This window comes from Macaca nemestrina, chromosome 3 (assembly GCF_043159975.1).
Source record: "Macaca nemestrina isolate mMacNem1 chromosome 3, mMacNem.hap1, whole genome shotgun sequence".
NCBI classification, from domain to species: Eukaryota; Metazoa; Chordata; class Mammalia; order Primates; family Cercopithecidae; genus Macaca; species Macaca nemestrina.
Window position 1 is genome coordinate 133,620,643 of NC_092127.1, and position 22,000 is coordinate 133,642,642.

Genomic DNA, 22,000 nt, shown 5'->3' on the forward strand with positions numbered 1-22,000 from the left:
TTATAGGCACAGGATGGGGCCATGGTGGGCCAAGGTGGTCTTGAGAAATGCAGCATTTGGACATGAAGGCAGGAGTGTCTGCCGTCACCTAGGTCCATGGGCACAGGCCCAGGGATGGAGCCCTCTCCAGGGACCCACCTTCCTCTAGCTAGCTAGCACTTCTCTGCCTCCTTTCCTTACCACTGGGAGGTGGAGGCTGCAATGAGCTGAGATCATGCCACTGCAGTCTAGCCTGGGTGAGGACAGAGTGAGATCCCATGTCAGAAAACAAAACAAACCACCAGATTTGAACTGCAAGGAATATCTGTTAGGTGTTTTGCTAGCTTCCCACAGTGCTTAACATGGTGATGTCTTGCCAGTATTAGGTATCCTAGACGATTAAAGATGAATCTCTGTCCGTGTATCAACATTGTTATCAGTTAAATGTCTCTAAAATCTGATTCTAAATGGGTGAACAAGTTTCCTTTCGTTTTTGTTTTCAGGTTAATAATAAAAATAATATTAGGGCATTACATATTAATTGGTCTTTTAATGTATCTCAGCTTTGAATTTAGGATTTGATTAACCAAATTTAACTATAGTATTTTGTCTTACTATAACTGCAGAAGTAGACATCTCTTGCCACATGTACATTGTCTGATTTTCTCTTTATTTGTATCTGGCTATCATATCTCTCTTGACTACTTTGACTATTTATTTTATTTTATTTTTTTTCTTTTCTATGCCATACAGACTCAGCAGTAGTGGCTGTTTCTTAACAGTTTAATTTGAATTTCCAGATGCCCTTTTAGACATAAAATGTGTTCTCAGGACTATACTTTAATTTCTACTCACCTCTTTGTCACTTTTATCTGCTGCAACTTAAAAAATTTCTTTTTTATTTTCTTTGAGATGGAGTCTCATTCTTTGCCTAGGGTGGAGTGCAGTGGCATGATCTTGGCTTACTGCAAGCTCTGCCTCCCAGGTTCACGCCATTCTCCGCCTCAGCCTCCCGAGTAGCTGGGACTACAGGCGCCTGCCACCTCGCCTGGCTAGTTTTTTTGTATTTTTTAGTAGAGGTGGGGTTTCACCGTGTTAGCCAGGATGGTCTCCATCTCCTGACCTCGTGATCCTCCCGTCTCGGCCTCCCAGAGTGCTGGGATTACAGGCGTGAGCCACCGCGCCTGGCCTAATAATTGTGTTTTTTGTCTCTAGAGAGAAGGTTCATATTGTCAGATTGTGAAAGACTCAAAATAAAGAACTGGAGGCAAAGAAGTCAGCAAAGAAAAAATTATTAGATAAATGTTTAAGAGCATTGTGGCGGTATTTCCATTTTATGTAGCTCAGAAATATCTCAGTAGGTTCGGGGAGTTCATTGCTAAGTTATTTTTATTACCGAGATATGATTTACAAAACATGAAGTGCTCAGATCTTAAGCGTATAGTTAAACAAGCGTATGCTCTTTGTAAACCACACTACTTTTAAACTTGAAACATTTCCGTCACCCTAGAAAGTACTTTACCTTTTAAAAATAAAACCATAGGGTCATTTCTGATGGTTTTTTGACATAATATTATATAAGCATACACTCCCATTTCACATAGTTCTAGAGATTCCATTAGCTAAATGGGGTGGTTCAGATTTTATGGAAGAGGAACTAGTAGTTTGCTAGTTCCTGCTTTTTGCACTTGGTGCTAGTTTTGCCCATTAAACAGCACAGCTGTTTCAACTCTGATGATCTTTGAGGTGATCAAAGAATTGGGATGACATCCAGTATCTCAGCACCTGAATCCTTAGAGAGATTAGCTCACATCATTTCTTACAGTTAACCATGTTTTCCTCTTACCCCACAATGATGAATAATCATCTGACATAAAATAGTGAAAGAGCTTTGATAAACTTTTCTAAAGATAGTAGTTGAAGGTAGAGTAACTTAAAAAAAAAATCAACAATTATTGATCTGCATTAGAAAGTAGCTTCTGAAAAAATACTCAAATGAATAAGACATGTGGGACCTGCTTCTAAATTGTACACGGTAATAGAAGAGATAGGAGTTAACACACACTTGTCATAGTTTGGTAAATATGGTAATAGAAGACTGTACATGTACCTAAATGGGTTTATATATTGATAATTGAGAGGATCAGTTATATCAAGCTATAACTTCTGATTTTCCCTCTGTGAGTAGCATTAATAAGCCTTCAAGTGGATAGAGATCTAGAGTTTTGGAAAATCTTTTTCAATCAAAATTTAAAAAATCAAAACATTTCCCTTTTTGAGAAAATGAAAAAATATATAAATACAAAATTTGGTGTCAAAATGAATATTTAGAATGAAAAAATCACATCATAATTTTAATAACACAAGGTTAACATCACAAAATATAGAAAAATAACATTTTTATGTCAACTGCTAGATATCTCTAATACTTTTTTTTTTTTGAGATGGAGTTTTGCTCTGTCACCTAGGCGCGATCTTGGCGCATTTCAACCTCCGCCTTCCAGATTCAAGCAATTCTCCTGCCCCAGCCTCCTGAGTAGCTGGGATTATAGGCACATGCCACCACGCCTGGCTAAGTTTTGTATTTTTAGTGAAGACTGGGTTTCATTTCACCATGTTGGCCAGGCTGGTCTCAAACTCCTGACCTCAGGTGATCCTCCCGCCTTGGCCTCCCAAAGTGCTGGGATTACAGGCGTGAGCCACTGCGCCCAGCCTCTTATACTTTTTTATTTAGATTTTTTGACCACTTCTTCATATGTCAGCAGTGTACTTTTTTCTCTAGCATGACTGATCAAATTGTGTTTATTACTGATAGCTTAGAAAATTTTGAGATTCACAACTCGTTTTATTGGTAGTGTCTGTAATATTTTAAGATTGTTTTCAAATTTGGGGCAGCTCCTAGGGTTAGGCTGTTCTGGCATTGCTATAAGGAAATACCTGAGACTGGGTAATTTATTAAAAAAGAGGTTTAATTGGCTCAGGTTCTGCAGGCTGTACAGGAAGCATCGTGGCATCAGCTTCTGGGGAGGTCTCAGGAAGCTTACAATCATCGCAGAAGGCAAAAGGAGAGCAGGCACGTCACATGGCAAAAGTAGGAGCAAGACAGTGTGAGAGAGAGGAAGTAGAGAGGAGAGAGAGAAAGGGGGAGAGTAGGGGATGACATGCAACAAACTTTTAAATGACCAGATCTCACGAGAACTCACTCACTATCACACAGACAGCACCAAGCCATGAGGGACCCACCCCCATGATCCAAACACCTACCAGGCCCCACCTCCGGCATTGGGGATTACAATTCAACATGAGATTTGGGTGGGGACAAATATCCAGACTATCTCACCGTTGGTAAGTTTTATATGAAGTGCAGTGTTTTTAGATACTTCTGTGCCAATACCATGTGGAGCTCATATCTAGATGTCTCTGGCCCTCTGCCTTAGTGTTAATGATACCAGATAAGGCAGTGCATTGGGTGGTAGGAATATTCCTGGATGTCATTCCTGTACCCAGACTAGCAATTATCTAGTCATACATGGATGTGATTGCACACTACATATATCCTGTGAAACCGAAATATATACCCAACTCAACTTCCCCTTAGTTCAATGCCCAGAATATCAGATTACCTAAGGAGGAAGTATGATGGAGAGGGAGTCAGAAACAGGAGTCAGAAGTCAGAACAGAATTCTTTAACCAATTGTAGTTGGATTGCTTTTGCGATTTTTGTTAGGACCCTTTCCAAGGCCCTGCATTTTAAACTCTCATGGTAAAGTAAATTCTATAGCCTTGTACTGTAATTTTGTGCTTGGATTCTGTTTGTTCCATTGTGCTACTGAAATGTTAGTTACAATATAAGACGTATGTTATTCTGCATGCATACTATGTACTATGCTACTTGAACCTATCATGATTAGGCCTATTTGTATAAGCTGAAGATATAAATTTTGACAAATGTCTAAGGTATTTGCTGTGCTTTCAAATTTTTGTCCTGGAATTCTTTATCAGTTAGCTCAACATTGAAGCTCTGTTCTGACCTAGGCCTTGTGATAGGTTCTGGAGATGCAGTGATGACTTAGAAACATTTCTTACCTTTGAGAATCTCATGGTGCTATGTAAAATAGACAATGATAGTATCCTGTCTGAACACAGAGCAGGCATCCTTAACCTGTCTTAGGATATCAGGGAAGCTTCCTGAGGAAAATTACCCCTGCACTGATTATCTAGGGATGACTAGATATTATTTGGTGAAAAAAGAAAGTGCAGTTAAAATTGTATGAGATAAGGAGAAGTAGGCACTACCTGATTTTAACTTTGTGTGTGTGTGTGTTTTTGTTTCCTATCAGGCTGGCTTCTGTATTGTAAGAGTTTAATTTCAAAGCATTTAGACCATACAACTTCTGTGTCACTGATTGCGTTGAACGCCTTTTGCAGGCAAATGCTTTGGCGAAGCTGGTTTTTCTTTGTTCTTTTTTTTTTTTTTTTTGACCAAAGTTTAAGTATGGCAGTACTGTAAAGGGGCCTAATACTGAAAATGAAATTTTGGTGTCAGGACTAGGAAATATTTCTCAATCTGTTACTTTTCTTGCACAGTTGGAATCCTTTAGATTTGTCATAGTGAATAAAATAAAGATGACAGATTGATCCTTTTCTTTAATATTGGTAACAGTGGCTCCTCTCAATAAGATTTTTCGTCCTCTTCAACATCATTATTTGAGATAATAAGCATTTATTATGTATTCTATTACGTTTCAGCTTCTGTGTTAGGAATTGGGAATGCAAAGATATCTAAGACAAGACTCATATCCCTGAGTAACCCACAATCTAATGAAAGAGAGGGAGAGGGAAAAAGAAATATAAACAAAAAAGCAGGAGGAGGTCATATTTTAAGCTGACCCTTCCTTCATGGATTAGTGGAAGTATGGCAAGAGGATAAAGTCAGAAAGGGTATTTTATTTATACACATTTAAGTGCATGTAAATGTGCATATATATATATAGTCATTTGTACATTTAAAAAATGCTAGTTCCTATTGTAAACCAAAAACTGACTGAGCAGATCTCAATCAATTAGTGGTTTATTTTGCCAAGGTTGAGGATGTGCCTGGGAAAAAGAAACACAAGTCACAGTAGGATCTGTGACCTGTGCTTTTTCCAAAGAGGGTTTTGGGAACTTCAATATTTAAAGGGGGAAGAGCGAACAGAAGGGGAAGGAAAAAAAAGGAAGGAGGGTAGGCAGTGAGGCAAGTGGTTACATTCTTGTGAGGCTCTGATTAGCCAGCCACCTTTCTCTTAAGCCTAGTTAGTTTGGGGTTCCAAGATTATATTTTTCTTTCACATTATACTGAGCGTTTGCTCTGTGACTGCTACCTCAAAACTAGGGTGCTTCAAATGTATTTACTCATTTATCGTAACAGTCCTGCAAAATTGGTGATGTCATTCTCAGTTTTTTCATTTTAAACTTAAGGAAGTTCTTAGCCAGTAAGTTAGAAAGACAGGATCTGAAACTGGCCGTGAAATACCAAATTACACAATTTCCCTAAGCTTACAACTAAAAAATTGGGGATGATATCACCAGTTTTGCAGGAGTGTTATGACAAGTGAGTCATAGACTCTGAAAAGGCAGGATCAAGACACTGGGTCTTCTTATTGTTGATTTTTGTTTTTCTTTTTAGAATGAGGGTCTCACTCTGTCAGTCAGGTTGGAGAGCAGTTGCGTGATCACAGCCTACTACATACAGCCTTGAACTCCTGGGTGATTCTCCCACCTCAGCCTCCTGTGTAGCTGGGACTACAGACATCACATCCGTGGCTAGTTGGCTAGCTTCCCTCCCCCCTGCAGAGATGGAGTCTCACTATGTTGCTCAGGCTCTTATTGTTGAATTTTAATAGCTCTTTGTATATTTTGGATATAAGTCCTCAACTGTGTATGTGATCTGCAAAGATTTTCTGCTAGTTGGTAGCTTGATACGTGACCTTCTTTACAGTGTCTTTCATAGAGCAGAATTTTGTTTGTTTGTTTATTTATTTATTTTGAGGCAGGGTCTCACTCTGTCGCCCAGGCTGGAGTGCAGTGGCATAGTCTTGGCTCACTGCAGCCTCAACACCCCCAGACTCCTACCTCAGCCTCCTGAGTAGCTGGGGCAACAGGTGTGTGCCACCACACCCAGCTAATTTTTTGTAGAGATAGGATTTTGACATATTGCCCAGGCTGGTCTTGACCTTCTGAGATGAAGTGATCTGCCCACCTTGGCCTCCCAAAGTGCTGGGATTACTGCCGTGCACCACTGTACCCAGCCACAGAGGAGAATTTTAAACTTTAATAAAGTCTAATTTATAAATATTTTCTTTCATAAGATGCTTTTTTGTATCTAGAAACTCATCAAATTCAAGGTCACATAGATTTTCTTCTATGTTTTCTTCTAGAAGTTTTATGGTATTGTGTCGTAGTTTTAGGTCTATCATCTAATTCATGTTAATTTTTGTGAAAGGTGTAAGATCTGTGTCTAGATTTATGTTTTTGCCTCTGGATGTCCCAGTGTCCCAAGCAGTAGAGAACTACCACTTGTTGAAAAGATCATCCTTTCCGCATTGAATTGCCTTTCCTGTTTTGTCAGTATCAGTTGACTCTATTTGTATGGTCCACTGTTCACTTTTATAACGTCAATTATATTTTTCTTTGTGCCTTAAAAAATGCTTAATTAGACATAGTCACATACCTTACAAATCGCCCATTTAGAGTGCACTGTTTAACACAGTTTTTTAGTAACCATCTCCGCAGTGAATTATATTAAAAAGTCAACTTTTTAATCTTACCAGAATTCTTTAATTTTTCAATTCCCCTCACTGCAGTTAATATCTCTTGACTTAACACCACTTGCTTAAGGAGAACTTCAGCTTCTCCATCCTTCCCTGATTGTTTCTTTTCATAATTGCCTGTTTTTGAATATAAGTGTCTCTGTTATTTCTAAAGATATTGATTATATTTAATATGTTCTTCTTGGTTTTCATTAGCATTAGATACATTGTTGAGTAGTTCTTTCATGGTGGTGGTTTTCCTGGAATATTTAGTGATTTGGGATTGTCTGCTCAACTTGAGTGAGGATATTGGTTTGCTTCTTGGTGAATAGTCTGATTATGGGAGCTTCCCTCTGGTGACAGGAAGGAGTAGGAACCGCTGCCTACTGTATAGAGGTATGCCAGTAGGTTCTCTTTTGACTGCCAAGTTCCCCTGCCTGCTGGGGAGGTGGTTAAAATCCCCCCCTCCACCATGCTCTGAGCTTCAGCTTAGGCTGTGCTTGCCTACTTCTCAGAAAAAGACCAGTCAGAAGGGTATTGGGATTCACTTGTGCAAAGACCCTGGGTTAAGTTTCCCTATAATCTTCTGGAGATCCCCTCAGGGTCCTCTCCCGTAGTCTGGATTCTGAGTTTGGAGCACAGTAGAATCACTGTTACCTTCATAGAGACTTCTACTGGGCATATCTAAGCTAGGTTTTCTGACTTCTCAGTCACTGTGTCTCATCAACTTTTTAATCTTATAAGAATTCCCCAATTTCTGAACTGCGGATAGCAGATAGCATTCTTTCTTTTTTTCCAGCCGTGTTAAGGATTTCTTACTCTCCTAACAGTAACAATAGTAGGAATGCCACCTGCCACTAATAATAGTGATTTAAAAGGGATTATAGGCAGAAATGTAAGTAGATGTCTGTTCAGACTGCTGTCTGTCTTGAAACAAGGTTATCTTTTCAATACTCATAGCTTTTAGCCTTTAGCTTTTAGTCTTTTTTTTTTTTTTTTTTTTTGAGGCGGAGTTTTTCGCTCTGTCTCCCAGGCTGGAGTGCAGTGGCCGGATCTCAGCTCACTGCAAGCTCCGCCTCCGGGTTTACGCCATTCTCCTGCCTCAGCCTCCCGAGTAGCTGGGACTACAGGCGCCCGCCACCTCGCCCGGCTAGTTTTTTTTGTATTTTTTAGTAGAGACGGGGTTTCACCATGTTAGCCAGGATGGTCTCGATCTCCTGACCTCGTGATCCGCCCGTCTCGGCCTCCCAAAGTGCTGGGATTACAGGTTTGAGCCACCGCACCCGGCCAGCTTTTAGTCTTATTATTTCTAGAACACATTCTATTTTGACAGCTTCTAACATTTTTTTGCAGATGGATATCTGCCTTTCTGAAAGCATGGATGTGTTTGGCAACATTTGGGGGAAATTGGTGTAGGGTAGAATTTTAATTTTCCTTACTGTCAGAGTATGTGCTGAGTATTCATATAAATTAGAGAAGGTATGAGGAGGGGAAATAGGTGGTTTGAAGATTAAGATGTATCTATTCCCAGCACTTAGGGAGGTGAATGTGGGAGGATCACTTGAGCCCAGGAGTTGGAGACCAGCCAGGGCAACAAAGTGAGACTTCCTCCCTATAGAAAAATACAACAACAAGAAAATTAGCTGGATATGGTGACATGAACCTGTGGTCCCAACTACTTGGGAGGCTGAGGTGGAAGGCTAAGGTAGAAAGATCGTTTGAGCTCAGGAAGTCGAGGCTACAGTGAGCTGTGTTTGTGCCACTGCACTCCAGCCTAGGTGACAGAGTGAGACCCTGTCTTCAAAAAAATACACAAATAAAATTACAAAGGGGTGGAGACAAGGGTAAGAAAAAAAGAACGTTTTAAAAATAAGAAAAAAAAAAGGCGGCTATTAATAACTCTGTTGATATAAATTAGCCTTGTGTTGTTCATGAATGACTTGAGTAAAATATGGTGAAAAAGGGAGAAAATTGTTAGAAATAATTTAGTAGAAGCTAAAGGTAAAGCATTGAGTAATGCTGGGTAGTGGGTAAAAGAATGGGCTTTAGGCCGGGCGCTGTGGCTCATGCCTATAATCCCAGCACTTTGGGAGGCTGAGGCGGGCAGATCTCCTGAGGTCAGGAGTTCAAGACCAGCCTGGCCAACATGGCGAAACCAAAAATACAAAAATTAGCTGGGCATGGTGGCGGGTGCCTGTAGTCCCAGCTACTCAGGAGACTGAGGCAGGAGAATCGCTTAAACCCAGGAGGTGGATGAGCCAAGATTGGGTTACAGCCCTCTAGCCTGGGTGACAGAGCAAGACTCTGTCTCAAAAAAAAAAAAAAAAAAAAAAAAGGAATGGACTTTAGAGATTTAAATCCTGAATTTAAATTTTGGCTCCTTAATTTACCACTTTTATAATCTTGAGCAGGGTATGTAAGTACTTTAAAGCTTTAGATTTGTCATCCATAAAATAAAGAAAAATAATAGCATGTGTATCAGAGTTACGGGGATTAAATGAGATGTATTGCACGTATATATTCTCAGTACAAAGCTTGCAGTAAATGTTAGTTAATATTAATCATCATTATTATCCTGATGTAGGAGTTCTCAGCCTGAAGTTGACTGGAACTATCAATTAACAAGTATTTATCGAATACCTGATCTGTAGTGTTGGACTTAGACCTATGGAAGGAGCTACTGATGTGAATGACAGGTTAGTACCTAGAAGTGGAGCAAAGAGAACTAATAGTAGTGAAGTTCTTACCATAAGTTTCAGTAGTAAGGTAGGTATTATTATCTCCATTTTATAGATGAGGAAGCTGAGACTCAGTAACAGTAACTTCTTCGAGACCTTGGGTCTGCCATTTAGCTAGCTGTAGTTAGATTAATAACTCACTTAACCTTGAAGAGATGGAGCTGTTGACACAAATACATGATTTGTGACAAAAAATCATTTATTTTATAATCATTTGTGTTACAAATAATTTGCTTTTAATTTTGAATAAATTTACATATTCTTCAGTGTCAATATATAGGTATCTGGTACGGAAAACAAAATAGGGATAATACAACAAAAACAAAAACTGTTAGGAACTGAGCCTCACAGCAGGAGGTGAGCAGCCAGCAAGTGGAAAAATTGTCTTCTGTGAAACTGGTCCCTGGTGCCAAAAAGGTTGGGAGCTACTGTTTTAGAGTCTCAAAGAGAAAATAAATGATGTTGAAATTTGCAAAAGATAAATCGGAAGACTAAGAGATACATATTCAGAGCTATCTCTAGGACTAAGTTGTTTACTAGACAAATCACCCTGTCCTGCTCTAAAAATTGATTTGCCTTCAAATACGAGTAAGAGTGGGAAAACAAATGTGAATATCATGGACATTTATTTGGAAAGCAGTGGAGTAATGCTATGAATTATTAATATTATACCTCTAATATGTAATACATCATTCACATTCTAGTTAGAAAGCATTCCATAGTGGTTGAGTATGGTGGCTCATGCCTGTATTCCCAGCACTTTGGGAGGCCAAGATGGGAGGATTGCTTGAGCCTAGCAGTTCGAGACCAGCTTGGACAACGAAGTGAGACCTCATCTCTAATAAAAATACAAAAAATTAGCTGGGTGTGGTGGCGTATACCTGTAGTCACAGCTACTCAGGAGGCTGAGGTGGAAGGATCACTTGAGCCATTGATCATGCCCCTGCATTCCTGCCTAGGCAATAGGGCACAAACAAATGAACAAACAAAACAAAACACAACATTCTCCATAGTTAGGATGCTGTGTTGGAAGCTGTACAAGAGAAATTAGTAGTCTAATACCTGTCCTTTAAGACTCATATGTTGTAGCTGCTCCCATACATTGTTAGTGGGATTGTAAAAGGGTACAATTTATTTGGTGAAAAAACAGACACTATATAAAATTTAAAAATGTAACTGCTCTTTAGAATAGCAGTTCTAGGAATTTATCCTTCATATATGCACACACACAAGGATGCCTACTGCAGTATTGTTTGTGGTAGCAGATGACTAGAGGAAACAACCTAAATGTTTTTAATAAAGGACTGATCAAACTATATTATGATATAATCTATATAAGGAAATGCTATTTTCAGTCTTTAGAAAGAATAAAGTAGATCTACTTGTATCTTAAATATAACAGTTTTCTGGATATGTTAAGTGAAAAACATTATTAAGTACACTACATTATGGTGCTATTGTGTAAAAGCAAACAAAAACAGGCACAAAACTTCTTGATGCTTTTACCAGATACTAGAAACTGTAATTTCTTCTGAGGTAGGTGGGGTGAGAGGGCAATATACTTTATGTTTTTGAAAATTTTTGTGAAGATTTGCATTCATATATCTTAAAATATGTGAGATATATGCATTTGGGCATACAGTGTTGCTACAAGAGCTTGTACTCACTGATGAGGACTTCTGTGTACATGCTTGGGTATTTGTGCTTTTGAATTTGAAAACTCTGTCAGTTGGTCTTTTTTTGTTTTTGTTTTTGGAGATGGAGTCTTGCCTTGTCGCCCAGCCTGGAGTGAAGTGGTGCGATTTTGGCTCACTGCAACCTCCGCCTCCTGGGATCAAGCGATTCTCCTGCCTCAGCCTCCTGAGTAGCTGGGATTACAGGCGTCTGCCACCATGCCCGGCTAATTTTTGTGTTTTTAGCAGAAATGGGGTTTCACCATGTTGGCCAGGCTGGTCTTGAACTCCCGACCTTAAGTGATCTGCCTGCCTCAGCCTCCCAAAGTGCTGGGATTACAGGCATGAGCTACCTTGCCTGGCCTGTCAGAGGTCTTTTGACCTGGGAATGAGGAGCATTATTGACCACCACCATTTCCCAGCTGGGTGGATTCTGGTAAGAGAAGATTCAGGTAGCAGCTGAAAAAACCTAACAAAGACTTTTAAAAGAGTATTTTTAAAAAGTGTTAAGTGGTTAGCATATTCTGCAGTAATAAAGCAGACGGGTTAGACAGAAGGAAAATTAGATGCAGGACTTGAAAGCATTTGAAAGTATAAGTGTATGTGGAAATGAGGAACAGAGAAGAGAGTCAAGAGGCTGCAGGCAACTAAAAACATTTACAAACATCTAATCCCTAAATGATACACTTTTGTAAAAAGTCATTTTCCAGACTCTTGAAAAAACAAAATAAAAAAAAGTGGAAGCCCAGATGATAATTTGTGGTTTCTTACGTAACATAAGAAGAAAATTGCAGGCTGGGCATGATGGCTCATGCCTGTCATCCCAGCACTTTGGGAGACTAAGGCGGGCGGATCACTTGAGTTCAGGAGTTCGAGACTAGCCTGAATAACGTGGTGAAACCCTGTCTCTACTGAAAATACAAAAATTATCTGGACATGGTGGCACATGTCTATAATCCCAGCTACTTGGGAGGCTGAGGCAGGAGAATCGCTTGAACTTGGGAGGCAGAAGTTTCAGTGAGCCAAGATTACGCCACTGCACTCCAGCCTGTGGTTGACAGAGCAAGACTCTGACTTAAATAAGAAAACAAAAGAAAATTGCAAAATGGGGAGTAGAACCTTGTTTTCCTGATTTCCAATCTAACGCTAAGATTATTCCAAGATCACTTGAACCTTGTGGTCAGCATAGGGCATAGCACCTCCCCCCCTCCCCAAAAAAAGAAAACCCAGAAATTAAAAAATTTTTCTTTTAAACTTGATGTATGACAGTTATTTTATTTTTTTATTTTTTTATTTTTTTTTGAGACGGAGTCTCGCTCTGTCGCCCAGGCTGGAGTGCAGTGGCGCGATCTCGGCTCACTGCAAGCTCCGCCTCCCGGGTTCATGCCATTCTCCTGCCTCAGCCTCCTAAGTAGCTGGGACTACAGGCGCCCGCCACCGCGCCCGGCTAATTTTTTGTATTTTTAGTAGAGACGGGGTTTTACCGTGGTCTCGATCTCCTGACCTTGTGATCCGCCCGCTTCGGCCTCCCAAAGTGCTGGGATTACAGGCGTGAGCCACCGCGCCCGGCCGACAGTTATTTTTTTCTGAACTAGTTATATTTTCCCCCATTCAGTGTTGAGGGATAGAGTAGGATTTGGAGTTTTAGCATTGCACTACCATTTCTTTCTGTGAGTCATTGTGGTTCAAGAAAAGAAAGGATAATGAAAATACTAAATGTTGCATATATCCTCTCATTTTGCAACTGTCCTATAATACAGCTAGTGTTCATGTTTTGTTATTTTTATTAGGCTTTCACTGCTAAAGAAAAAACAGGCTCTGGAAAGTTAGATAGTTTGCCTGAGATAATAACTAATGTGTGTCAAAGTTGGCCTTCACAAAATTGAACTCAGATTTTATTTTTTCTTTTCTTTTCCTTTCTTTCTTTTTTTTTTTTTTTTTTTGTTGAGACGGAGTCTTGCTGTGTCACCCAGTCTGGAGTGCAGTGACGTGATCTCGGCTAACTGCAACCTCCGCCTCCTGGGTTCAAGGAATTCTCCTGCCTCAGCCTCCTGAATAGCTGGGATTACAGATTTGCGCCACTATGCCCAGCTAATTATTGTGTTTTTAGTAGAGACAGGGTTTCACCATGTTGGCCAGGCTGGTCTCAATCTCCTGACCTCGTGATCCACCCACCTCAACCTCCCAAAGTGCTAGGGTTATAGGTGTGAGCCATTGTGCCCAGCAGATTTTCTTTTTTTGGAGACAGAGTCTCGCTCTCTCACCCAGGCTGGAGTGCAGTGGTGCGATCTCTGCTCACTGCAACCTCCAGCTCCCAGGTTCAAGTGATTCTCCTGCCTCAACCTCTGGAGTAGCTGGGATTATAGTTGCTCACCTCCACGCCCGGCTAATTTTTGTATTTTTAGTAGAGACGGGGTTTTGCCATGTTGACCAGACTGTTGAACTCCCGACCTCAGGTGATACATCTGCCTCAGCCTCCCAAAGTTCTGGGATTATAGGCGGGAGCCACCACGCCCAGTGAAGTGTGTGTCTTATGCAAAATTTTGTTAAAGTATTAGAAAGAGGAAAATGAAGTAAGTTTCAAGCTTGGTAGGCATGCATCTATTTATATTATTACCATTTATATTTATATAAATAAATTTTTAAATTTCATTTTATTTTTATTTTTTGGAGGCAGAGCCTCACTGTGTTACCTAGGCTGGTCTCAAACTCCTGCTCTCTAGCAATGCTCCTGCCTCAGCTTTCCCGGTAGTTGGGACTACAGGCATGTACTGCCACACCTAACATTTATATTTTTATAATTATATTTTAGAGATGCTTGGAGCAAATTTGGTGTTTAATACATTGTCTCATTAAACTGAAGAATTTCCGCATTCTAGTGTGGGTCTAGAGCTTGACTATATCTAATATTTGACCTTTGGATTTATACTTTTGCATTGGAAAGTCACTGAGTGGTTCTAAGCAGAGATGTATCATAATCTAATGAGTGTTTTTATTTTTAGTTTTTTTTCTTTTAGCTTCTGATTCTCTGGTTGAAAAAAAAAATTAAATATATTTTTTAGAGAGGGAGTCCTACTGTGTTGCCCAGATTGGTCTTGAACTCCTAGGTTCAGGCGATCCTCCTACCTCAGCCTCCCAAAGTGCTGGGATTACAGGCAAGAGCCACTGTGCTGGGTCGATTTTTTACTTTTATTTTTCTAGACAGGGCTTTGCTCTATCACCCAGGCTGGGAAGAAGTGGCATGATCTCGGTTCACTGTATCCTTGACTTCCTGGGCTCAAGTGATCTTCCCACCTCAGCCTCCTGAGTAGCTGGGGTTACAAGCATGCACCACCACACTTGGTTAATTTTTGTATTTTTTGTAGAGACAGTTTTGCCGTGTTGCCCAGATTGACCTGGGCTCAAGCAATCTGCCCGCCTCGGCCTCCCAAAGTGCTGAGATTATAGGTGTGGGCCACTGTGCCCAGCTCTGTGATGAGTGTTTTTAAAGTGATCCTTTAGGAGAGGGTGTGTGTTAGAGTTGAGGAACATCAGTTTAATTCTAATTAAACACCTGTGGAGAGACCTACATTTAAATGAGAATGCATGTACTTTACAATGAAAAATACCTGTTATTTGAATTGGGTATTCGGGTTGACTGGTAGATTCTTATTTTATTTCAAGATCCTCAGTACTTTTTGACAGCTCCTCAGATGATTATAATAATGCAGCCAGGGGTTGAGAACTACTGGTTTATCTTAGGGAAAGAGGGAGGGATTGGGGTGAGGGGTTAAAACTTGAGAGGAGGTAGAGTAAAAAGCTTTGCAGTTTGGAAAGTGTCACCATCGTTTATGTAGTTTTTTTTGAATTCCTCTTTCATATTCATATGTTCAAATGCCTAGATGTTTTTGATGATGTGAATTTAATAACGTTAAAGTTCCCACTTATCTAGCCTGTTTTTTTCCAGTCTGTTTCTTTTCATAAGAAGTGAAGGAGAATAATGGACGGGGGTGACTCCTAATTTGATAAAAATTTGCTAGCATTAACAGAAGATTTAAAAATCCCCCTGCTATGTTTTTTCTTTTCTTTTTTCTTAAGGAGAGGGGCCTCATTCAGTTGCCCAGGCTGGAGTAGAGTGGCATGATCATTGCTTACTCAGTCTTGAACTCCTTGGTCTTAAGCTATCCTTTGGCTTCAGCCTCCCTAGTCCCTAGCTGGGACTACAGGCTGCACCATCACACCTGATTTAATTTTTAAACATTTTTTTAGAGATGGCGGGGGGGCGGGTCTCACTATGTTGCCCAGGCTGGTCTCGAATTCCTGGCCTGATGCAGTCCTCCTGCCTCTGGCCTCCCGAGTAGCTGGGATTACCAGTGTGAGCCACCACACTCAGCTTTCCGCCTCTTTTTTTTTTTTTTTCTCAGAGATGGAGGTCTTGCTCTGTTGCCCAACTGGTAGTGCTGTGTCTATTCACAGGTGTGATCATAGTGCACTACAACCTCAAGGGATCCTCCCACCTCATCCTCTTGAGTAGCTGGAACTAGAGGTGCCCAGCTCTCTTAAAAACTATTAAAACCACCTTGAAGCCTAGTTTCAGTTGATCCATTAAAAAAATTTATGTGTATATATACACATACACATTCGCTGTGTGTGCTTGTGTCTGTATCTCTGTATGTGCGTAAGCATTCAGAAATTTGAGCAAACCAGCCATACTAATGTCTAGCTACTTAACTGCTTAACTAGAATTCTGGACTAAAATTGATTACTGATACTTCCTATAATTGGGTAGAAAAACATGTAGCTTTTCTTTTCTTTTTTTTTTTTTTTGAAACGTAGTCTCACTCTGCCGCCCAGGCTAGAGTGCAGTGGCACAATCTTGGCTCACTGCACCCTCCGCCTCCCGAGTTCAAGCGATTCTCCTCCTCAGCCTCCCGAGTAGCTGGGATTACAGGGACCCGCCACCAAGCCTGGCTAATTTTTTTGCATTTTTAATAGAGATGGGGTTTCGCCATGTTGGCCAGGCTGGTCTCCAACTCCTGACCTCAGGTGATCCGCCTGCCTCTGCCTCCCAAAATGCTGGGATTACAGGCATGAGCCACTGTGCCTGGCTGAACATGTAGCTTTTTTTTTCTTGTTCCAGAATTTTAATGTTTTATTGATATCAAATTGTATCTTTATATTTCTTTTAAGAAGGAAACAAATTTATTTTATTAGAATGAGAGACTTAGAATAGGAGTGAAAGGAATAAAATAACTAAAACTTATCATGGAAGGTTTTTTTTGTTTTTTAGATTACAATTTATAATCCTGAGTCATTAATTTATTGAGAAGAGGTGTTAGTTACAGCTTAAAAACTTTTTCTTTTTGTGAGTTAACTAGGGACAGCAGAGAAAGTTTGTAGGAGTTTTGAATGGAGAGCACAGTAGTTACAGCAATTATATTGCTGGGATTTAAGCCAATACAGTTTAGGTCTAATGCTTGGTGAATGACCCTGTTGAATGTCATGCCTTAAATATTAAACTCCTTTTTTTTTCTTTTCTATTCATAGTGGTAGTCGCTCTTCTAAAACTTTTAAACCAAAGAAGAACATTCCAGAGGGTTCTCACCAGTATGAGCTCTTAAAACATGCAGAAGCCACACTTGGCAGTGGCAACCTTCGGATGGCTGTCATGCTTCCTGAGGGGGAAGATCTAAATGAATGGGTTGCAGTTAACAGTAAGTAGCCTTTCTATTTCTCAGTAGACTATGAATTAGGATAATAGCCTCATTGTTGATGAGTGTTGGTGCTATCCCTTCTAGGATTTAGTTAGCAAGCTAACACCATAAAAGAGTGATAATCTAACTTTAACCTTCATGTTACTTTATTATTATTTTTTGAGACAGGGTCTCACTCAGTCACCCAGGCTGGAAGGCTGGAGTACAGTGGCACAGTTATGGCTCACTGCAACCTTGACCACCTGGGCTCAAGCAATCCTCCCACCCTTAGCCTCTAGCATAGCTAGGACTGTAGGCACATACCATCATGCCTAGCTCATTTACAAACATGTTTTAGTAGAGATGGGGCTCTCACTATGTTGTCCAGGATGGTCTTAAACTCCTGACCTCAAGTGATCCTTCTATCTCAGCCTTTCATGGTGCTAGGATTACAGGCACTAGTCACCACATCCAGTCTTGTTATTTTATTTCTGATTATGGAATTTTATGAAACCTTGTTTCCTATTTTAATATAAAGCATAGATTTACTATCTTCATTACAATAATAATTTTTCATTTATCAAACACTGTATAGACACGTCACTCTCCTTTCTACATGGATGATTTTATTTTATCTTTATAACCTTACGATGTAGGTATGATTATTATTTTGGTTTAATAGATTAAGTTGAGATAATTAGTAAATTGCCTAGGTCATATAGCTATTAAATGGCAGAGCCTGGGCTCAAATATACGGCTGTAGAATTTCAGAGTCTATGGAGTCAACCACTATGGTAAACTGCGTTTTTCAGTGGCACACTCAGTTATTTGTCTAATTGTGCTTTTTTAAATTTTTATTTTGAGATGGAGTCTTGCTCTGTCGCCCAGGCTGGAGTGCAGTGACACGATCTCGGCTCACTGCAACCTCTGCCTCCTGGGTTCAAGTGATTCTTCTGCCTCAGCCTCCTGAGTAGCTGGGATTATAGGCATGCACCACCATGTCCGGCTAATTTTTGTATTTCTAGTAGAGGTGGGGTTTCACCATGTTGGTCAGGCTGGTCGCGAACTCCTGACCTTGTGATCCACCCGCTTCGACCTCCCAAAGTGCTGGGATTACAGGTGTGAGCCACCACGCCCAGCCAATTGTGCTTATTTTTTAAAAAAAGACATCAAGTAGTGATCTTATGAAATTAGTAAAATATATTTATGAGATGTTCTTAACTCCTACAGAGAATAACATATGAATAGTAATTATATTCTTGAGAATTAAGCCAGAGGAAGTTGAGGAATAAAAGGTTCAGGGTTTTTCAACATTAGTGAAAAAAAAAAAAAATTAGAATTTTATAATGGAAGGAAATTGATTTGAATTTAAAATTTTTAAAAGTAAAAATAAAATGAAATTTAATTGAAAGCATACGCAAAATGTCTAGGCTTTAAGAAAATGCAAAACAGTATTTTTCTTATATTTGATGGCCTCTTATTATAATTTGAACTATGTCATGGAATTTATAAATTGAGTGGCCCCTCCTCTAATAACCTTTTAGGAACCAGGAGATTTTATTATGATGTCTTAAAACTTACTGTGACAGCATTTACACAAGAGCCATGTTATTATTATGTGATTATCCTCTTGGACCAAGAGAGTCTAGTTATTTGAAATAAAGTGATTTATTTGCTTTATTGATGAGGCCTGTCGTATTTCCAAGACGGTTCTGTGTCATCTCCAAGACAATATTCAGAACAAATCTCCAATATATGTGTATGTTCTTTTTGTACGAATTTGTGCCTTTTTGTAAAATTTGAGAGTTCATTTACTCATGTTTAAAATGTAAGGATGGCTGTATAGAGCTTCTGTAGTACAGTAGATTCTGACTTTTAAATATAAAAGCAAATAATCATTTTCTGTCTGTATTCTGTCTCTTTCTCAGTTGCCACAACTGAGTGTCTGTACCTCCCTTATCTGCTAGGGATACATTCCAAGATGACCAGTGGATTCCTGAAACCGGTGATAGGACTGAACCTTATATACACTGTGTTTTTTCCTGTACACCACATACCTATGATAAAGCTTAATTCATAAAGCTTAATTTAAAATTTATTAAAGATTAATTTAAAATTAAGCACAACAAGAGGTTAACAACTATTAATAAAATAGAACAGTTACAATTATACTGTAGTAAAAATTATGTGAATATGGTCTCTCTCTTTCAAAATAATCTTATTGTGCTTTACTTAACCCTTCTTGTAATCCTTCACTCTGATAACCAAGGTGGCTACTATAAGTGATTAATGGGCACGTATACAGCTAGACAGAGGGATGATTCACATCCCAAGTGGACGGAGTGAGATGGTGTGAAATTTCATCACGTTACTCAGAATGGCACACAATTTAAAACTTACATATTGTTTATTTCCGAAAATTTCCATTTAATATTTTCAGCCCGTGGTTGATCACAGGTAACTGAAACCATGGATAGTGAAACCACAGATAAAGGGGGACTACTGTACTACTGAAACACCTAGAACTTTGAGAACTTTTAAAATTTCACAGTAATTCTATGATTTTACTACAGCTGGACACAGATTGCTCTGGACTGTAGCATTAGAACATCTGCTTAAGATATACTCTGCTTTGAAAATACAGCATTTAACTGAAGTGTTGGACTGTAAAATTTTCCTTATTTATAGTAATCTTCCCAAATGACACTTGATGAAGTAGGTGAATAGGGTTGGAGTCAGGACAGGTACTTCCACTCACTGGCAGTGATTCAGTAAACATTTCAGGTTCATAAAAGAGTAAAGGGAATTATTGAAAAGATTTATATCCAAATGATAGGTGAGAGTATAATTACTTAGCTAATACAGGGGAAAAATAGAATAATAAAAAATAATCCTAAAGAATATAAGGAGAGACTGGGTGCATTGGCTCACGCTATAATCCCAGCATTTTGGGAGGCCGAGGTGGGAAGATTACTTGAGGCCAGGAGTTTGAGACTAGCCTGGGCAAGACCTGTCTCTATAAAAATATAAAATAAAATAAATTAGCTGCGAGTGGTGGTTCACATCTGTAATCCTAGCTATTCCAGAGGCTGAGGTGGGAGGATGGCTCGAGCCCAGGAGTTCGAGGTTAGCCTGGGCAGCATAGGGAGACCTCTTCTCTAAACTAATAAAATAAAAATTTACCCACCAAGGACTCTTGCATTCATAACTGTAGTTGAGATCTCTCCCCAGGCTTCACGAATTAGTCAGAACTCTACCTGATAACACTATTTTGATGTCTAAATGTGATTTCAAAGTGAACATGTTCAAAAAGGAACACAGAAAAATATAATTGAAGTTATGAAAGTTACCAGTGGTCCATATAAATAGAATCAACTGATCTTGACAAAGAAGAAAAGGCAATTCAGCGGAGAAAGGATTATTTTTTCAATAAATGGCGGTGAACACTGGGACATCCAGATGCAGAAACATAAATCTAGACACAGATTTACACCTTTCAGAAAAATTAACATGAATTGAATGATAGACCTAAAAATACAACACAATACTATAAAACTTGGGGAAAAAAAAAAAAACACAGGAGAAAAATCTATGTGACCTTGGATTTGGTGATGAGTTTCTACATACAAAACCAAAAGTGTGCTTTTAAAAGAAAAAATAAATTAGACCTCATGAAAATTTAAGAGGCCAGGCACAGTGGCTCACGTCTCTAATCCCAGCATTTTGGGAGTAGGCCACGTGGGCGGATCAGTTGAGCTCAGGAGTTCAAGACCATCCTGGCCAAAATGATGAAACCCCATCTCTACTAAAAATACAAAAAAAAATTAGCCAGGCATGGTGGTGCATCCCTGTAGTTCCAGCTACTTGGCAGGCTGAGGCATGAAAAAATCCGTGGTCATAATGGGAGATTTTAACAATCCTCTTTCAGTAACAGATCGAAAATGCAGAAGAAAAAATCAGTAAGGAGTTAGAAAAATTTGAGCACCATGATTAACAAACTTGACCTAGAAGCACATGACCTAAGCATCTAAGAGTATATATATGTACAATTTCAAAAATGGAAACCAATACATTCTCTGACCATGGTAGAATCTCACTAGAAAGCAGTAGTAAACAGAAATCTCTATATGTTTGGAAAAAGCAAATCTCAATGAAAATTAGAAAATATTTTGAACTGAAATTTGGTGATGAAAATACTATATATGGAAACTTGTGGGATATATTATAGCTAAAGCTGTGTTAGAGGAAATTTAGAGCCTTACATAAACACATATATTAGAAAAGAAAAGGCCGGGCGCGGTGGCTCACACCTGTAATCTCAGCACTTTGGGAGGCCCAGGCGGGCAGATCACAAGGTCAGGAGATGGAGACCATCCTGGCTAACACAGTGAAACCCCATCTCCACTAAAAATACAAAAAATTAGCCGGGTGTGGTGGCGGGCGCCTGTAGTCCCAGCTACTCGGGAGGCTGAGGCAGGAGAATGGTGTGAACCGGGGAGGCGGAGCTTGCAGTGAGCGGAGATCTCCCCACTGCCCTCCAGCCTGGGCGACAGAGCAAGACTCTGTCTCTTAAAAAAAAAAAAAAAAAAAAAAAAAGAAAAAATATTAAAAGTTAATGAACTAAGCATCATTCTCCTAGGTTGGAAAACCAACAGCAAATTAAATGCAAAGAAAGTTAAAAGAGGCGAGGCCGGGTGCAGTGGTTCATACCTGTAATTCCAGCACTTTGGGAGGCCAAGGTGGGTGGATCACCTGAGATCAGAAGTTCGAGACAAGCCTGGCCAACATGGCGAAACCCCATCTCTACTAAAAATACAAAAATTAACTGGACGTGGTGAGGCGTGCCGCTAGTCCCAGCTGCTTGGGAGGCTGAGGCAGGAGAATTGCTTGAACCCAGGAGGCGGAGGTTGCAGTGAGCTGAGATTGTGCCATTTCTCTCCAGCTTAGGCAACAAGAGTGAAACTCCATCTCAAAAAAAAAAAAAAAAGTTAAAAGAGGTTATTAGTAAAGAACAGAAGTTAATAAAATAGAAAATAAACATAAAATGGAATCAGGCTGGGCATGGTGGCTCATGCCTGTAATCCCAGCACTTTGGGAGGCGGAGGTGGGTGGATCTCTTGAGGTCAGAAGTTCAAGAGTAGCCTGGC

The 22,000-nt window shown here is 39.7% G+C and overlaps 1 protein-coding gene across 6 annotated transcripts in view; it reads left to right on the top strand.

The window, feature by feature from the left end:
* Positions 1 to 22,000, top strand: part of LOC105477327 (MOB kinase activator 1B) — an 84,456-nt gene that overhangs the window by 38,590 nt on the left and 23,866 nt on the right. For 3 of the 6 annotated variants that reach the window (XM_011733799.3, XM_071093491.1, XM_071093492.1), the window contains exons 2-3: positions 9,355 to 9,466; positions 16,708 to 16,874. In XM_011733799.3, the coding sequence (XP_011732101.1) occupies positions 9,438 to 9,466; positions 16,708 to 16,874 (196 nt within the window). In that variant the 5' untranslated portion in view covers positions 9,355 to 9,437. The remainder of the gene's footprint in view (positions 1 to 9,354; positions 9,467 to 16,707; positions 16,875 to 22,000) is intronic. The other 3 variants (XM_011733800.3, XM_071093493.1, XM_071093490.1) reach the window with 1 other exon arrangement.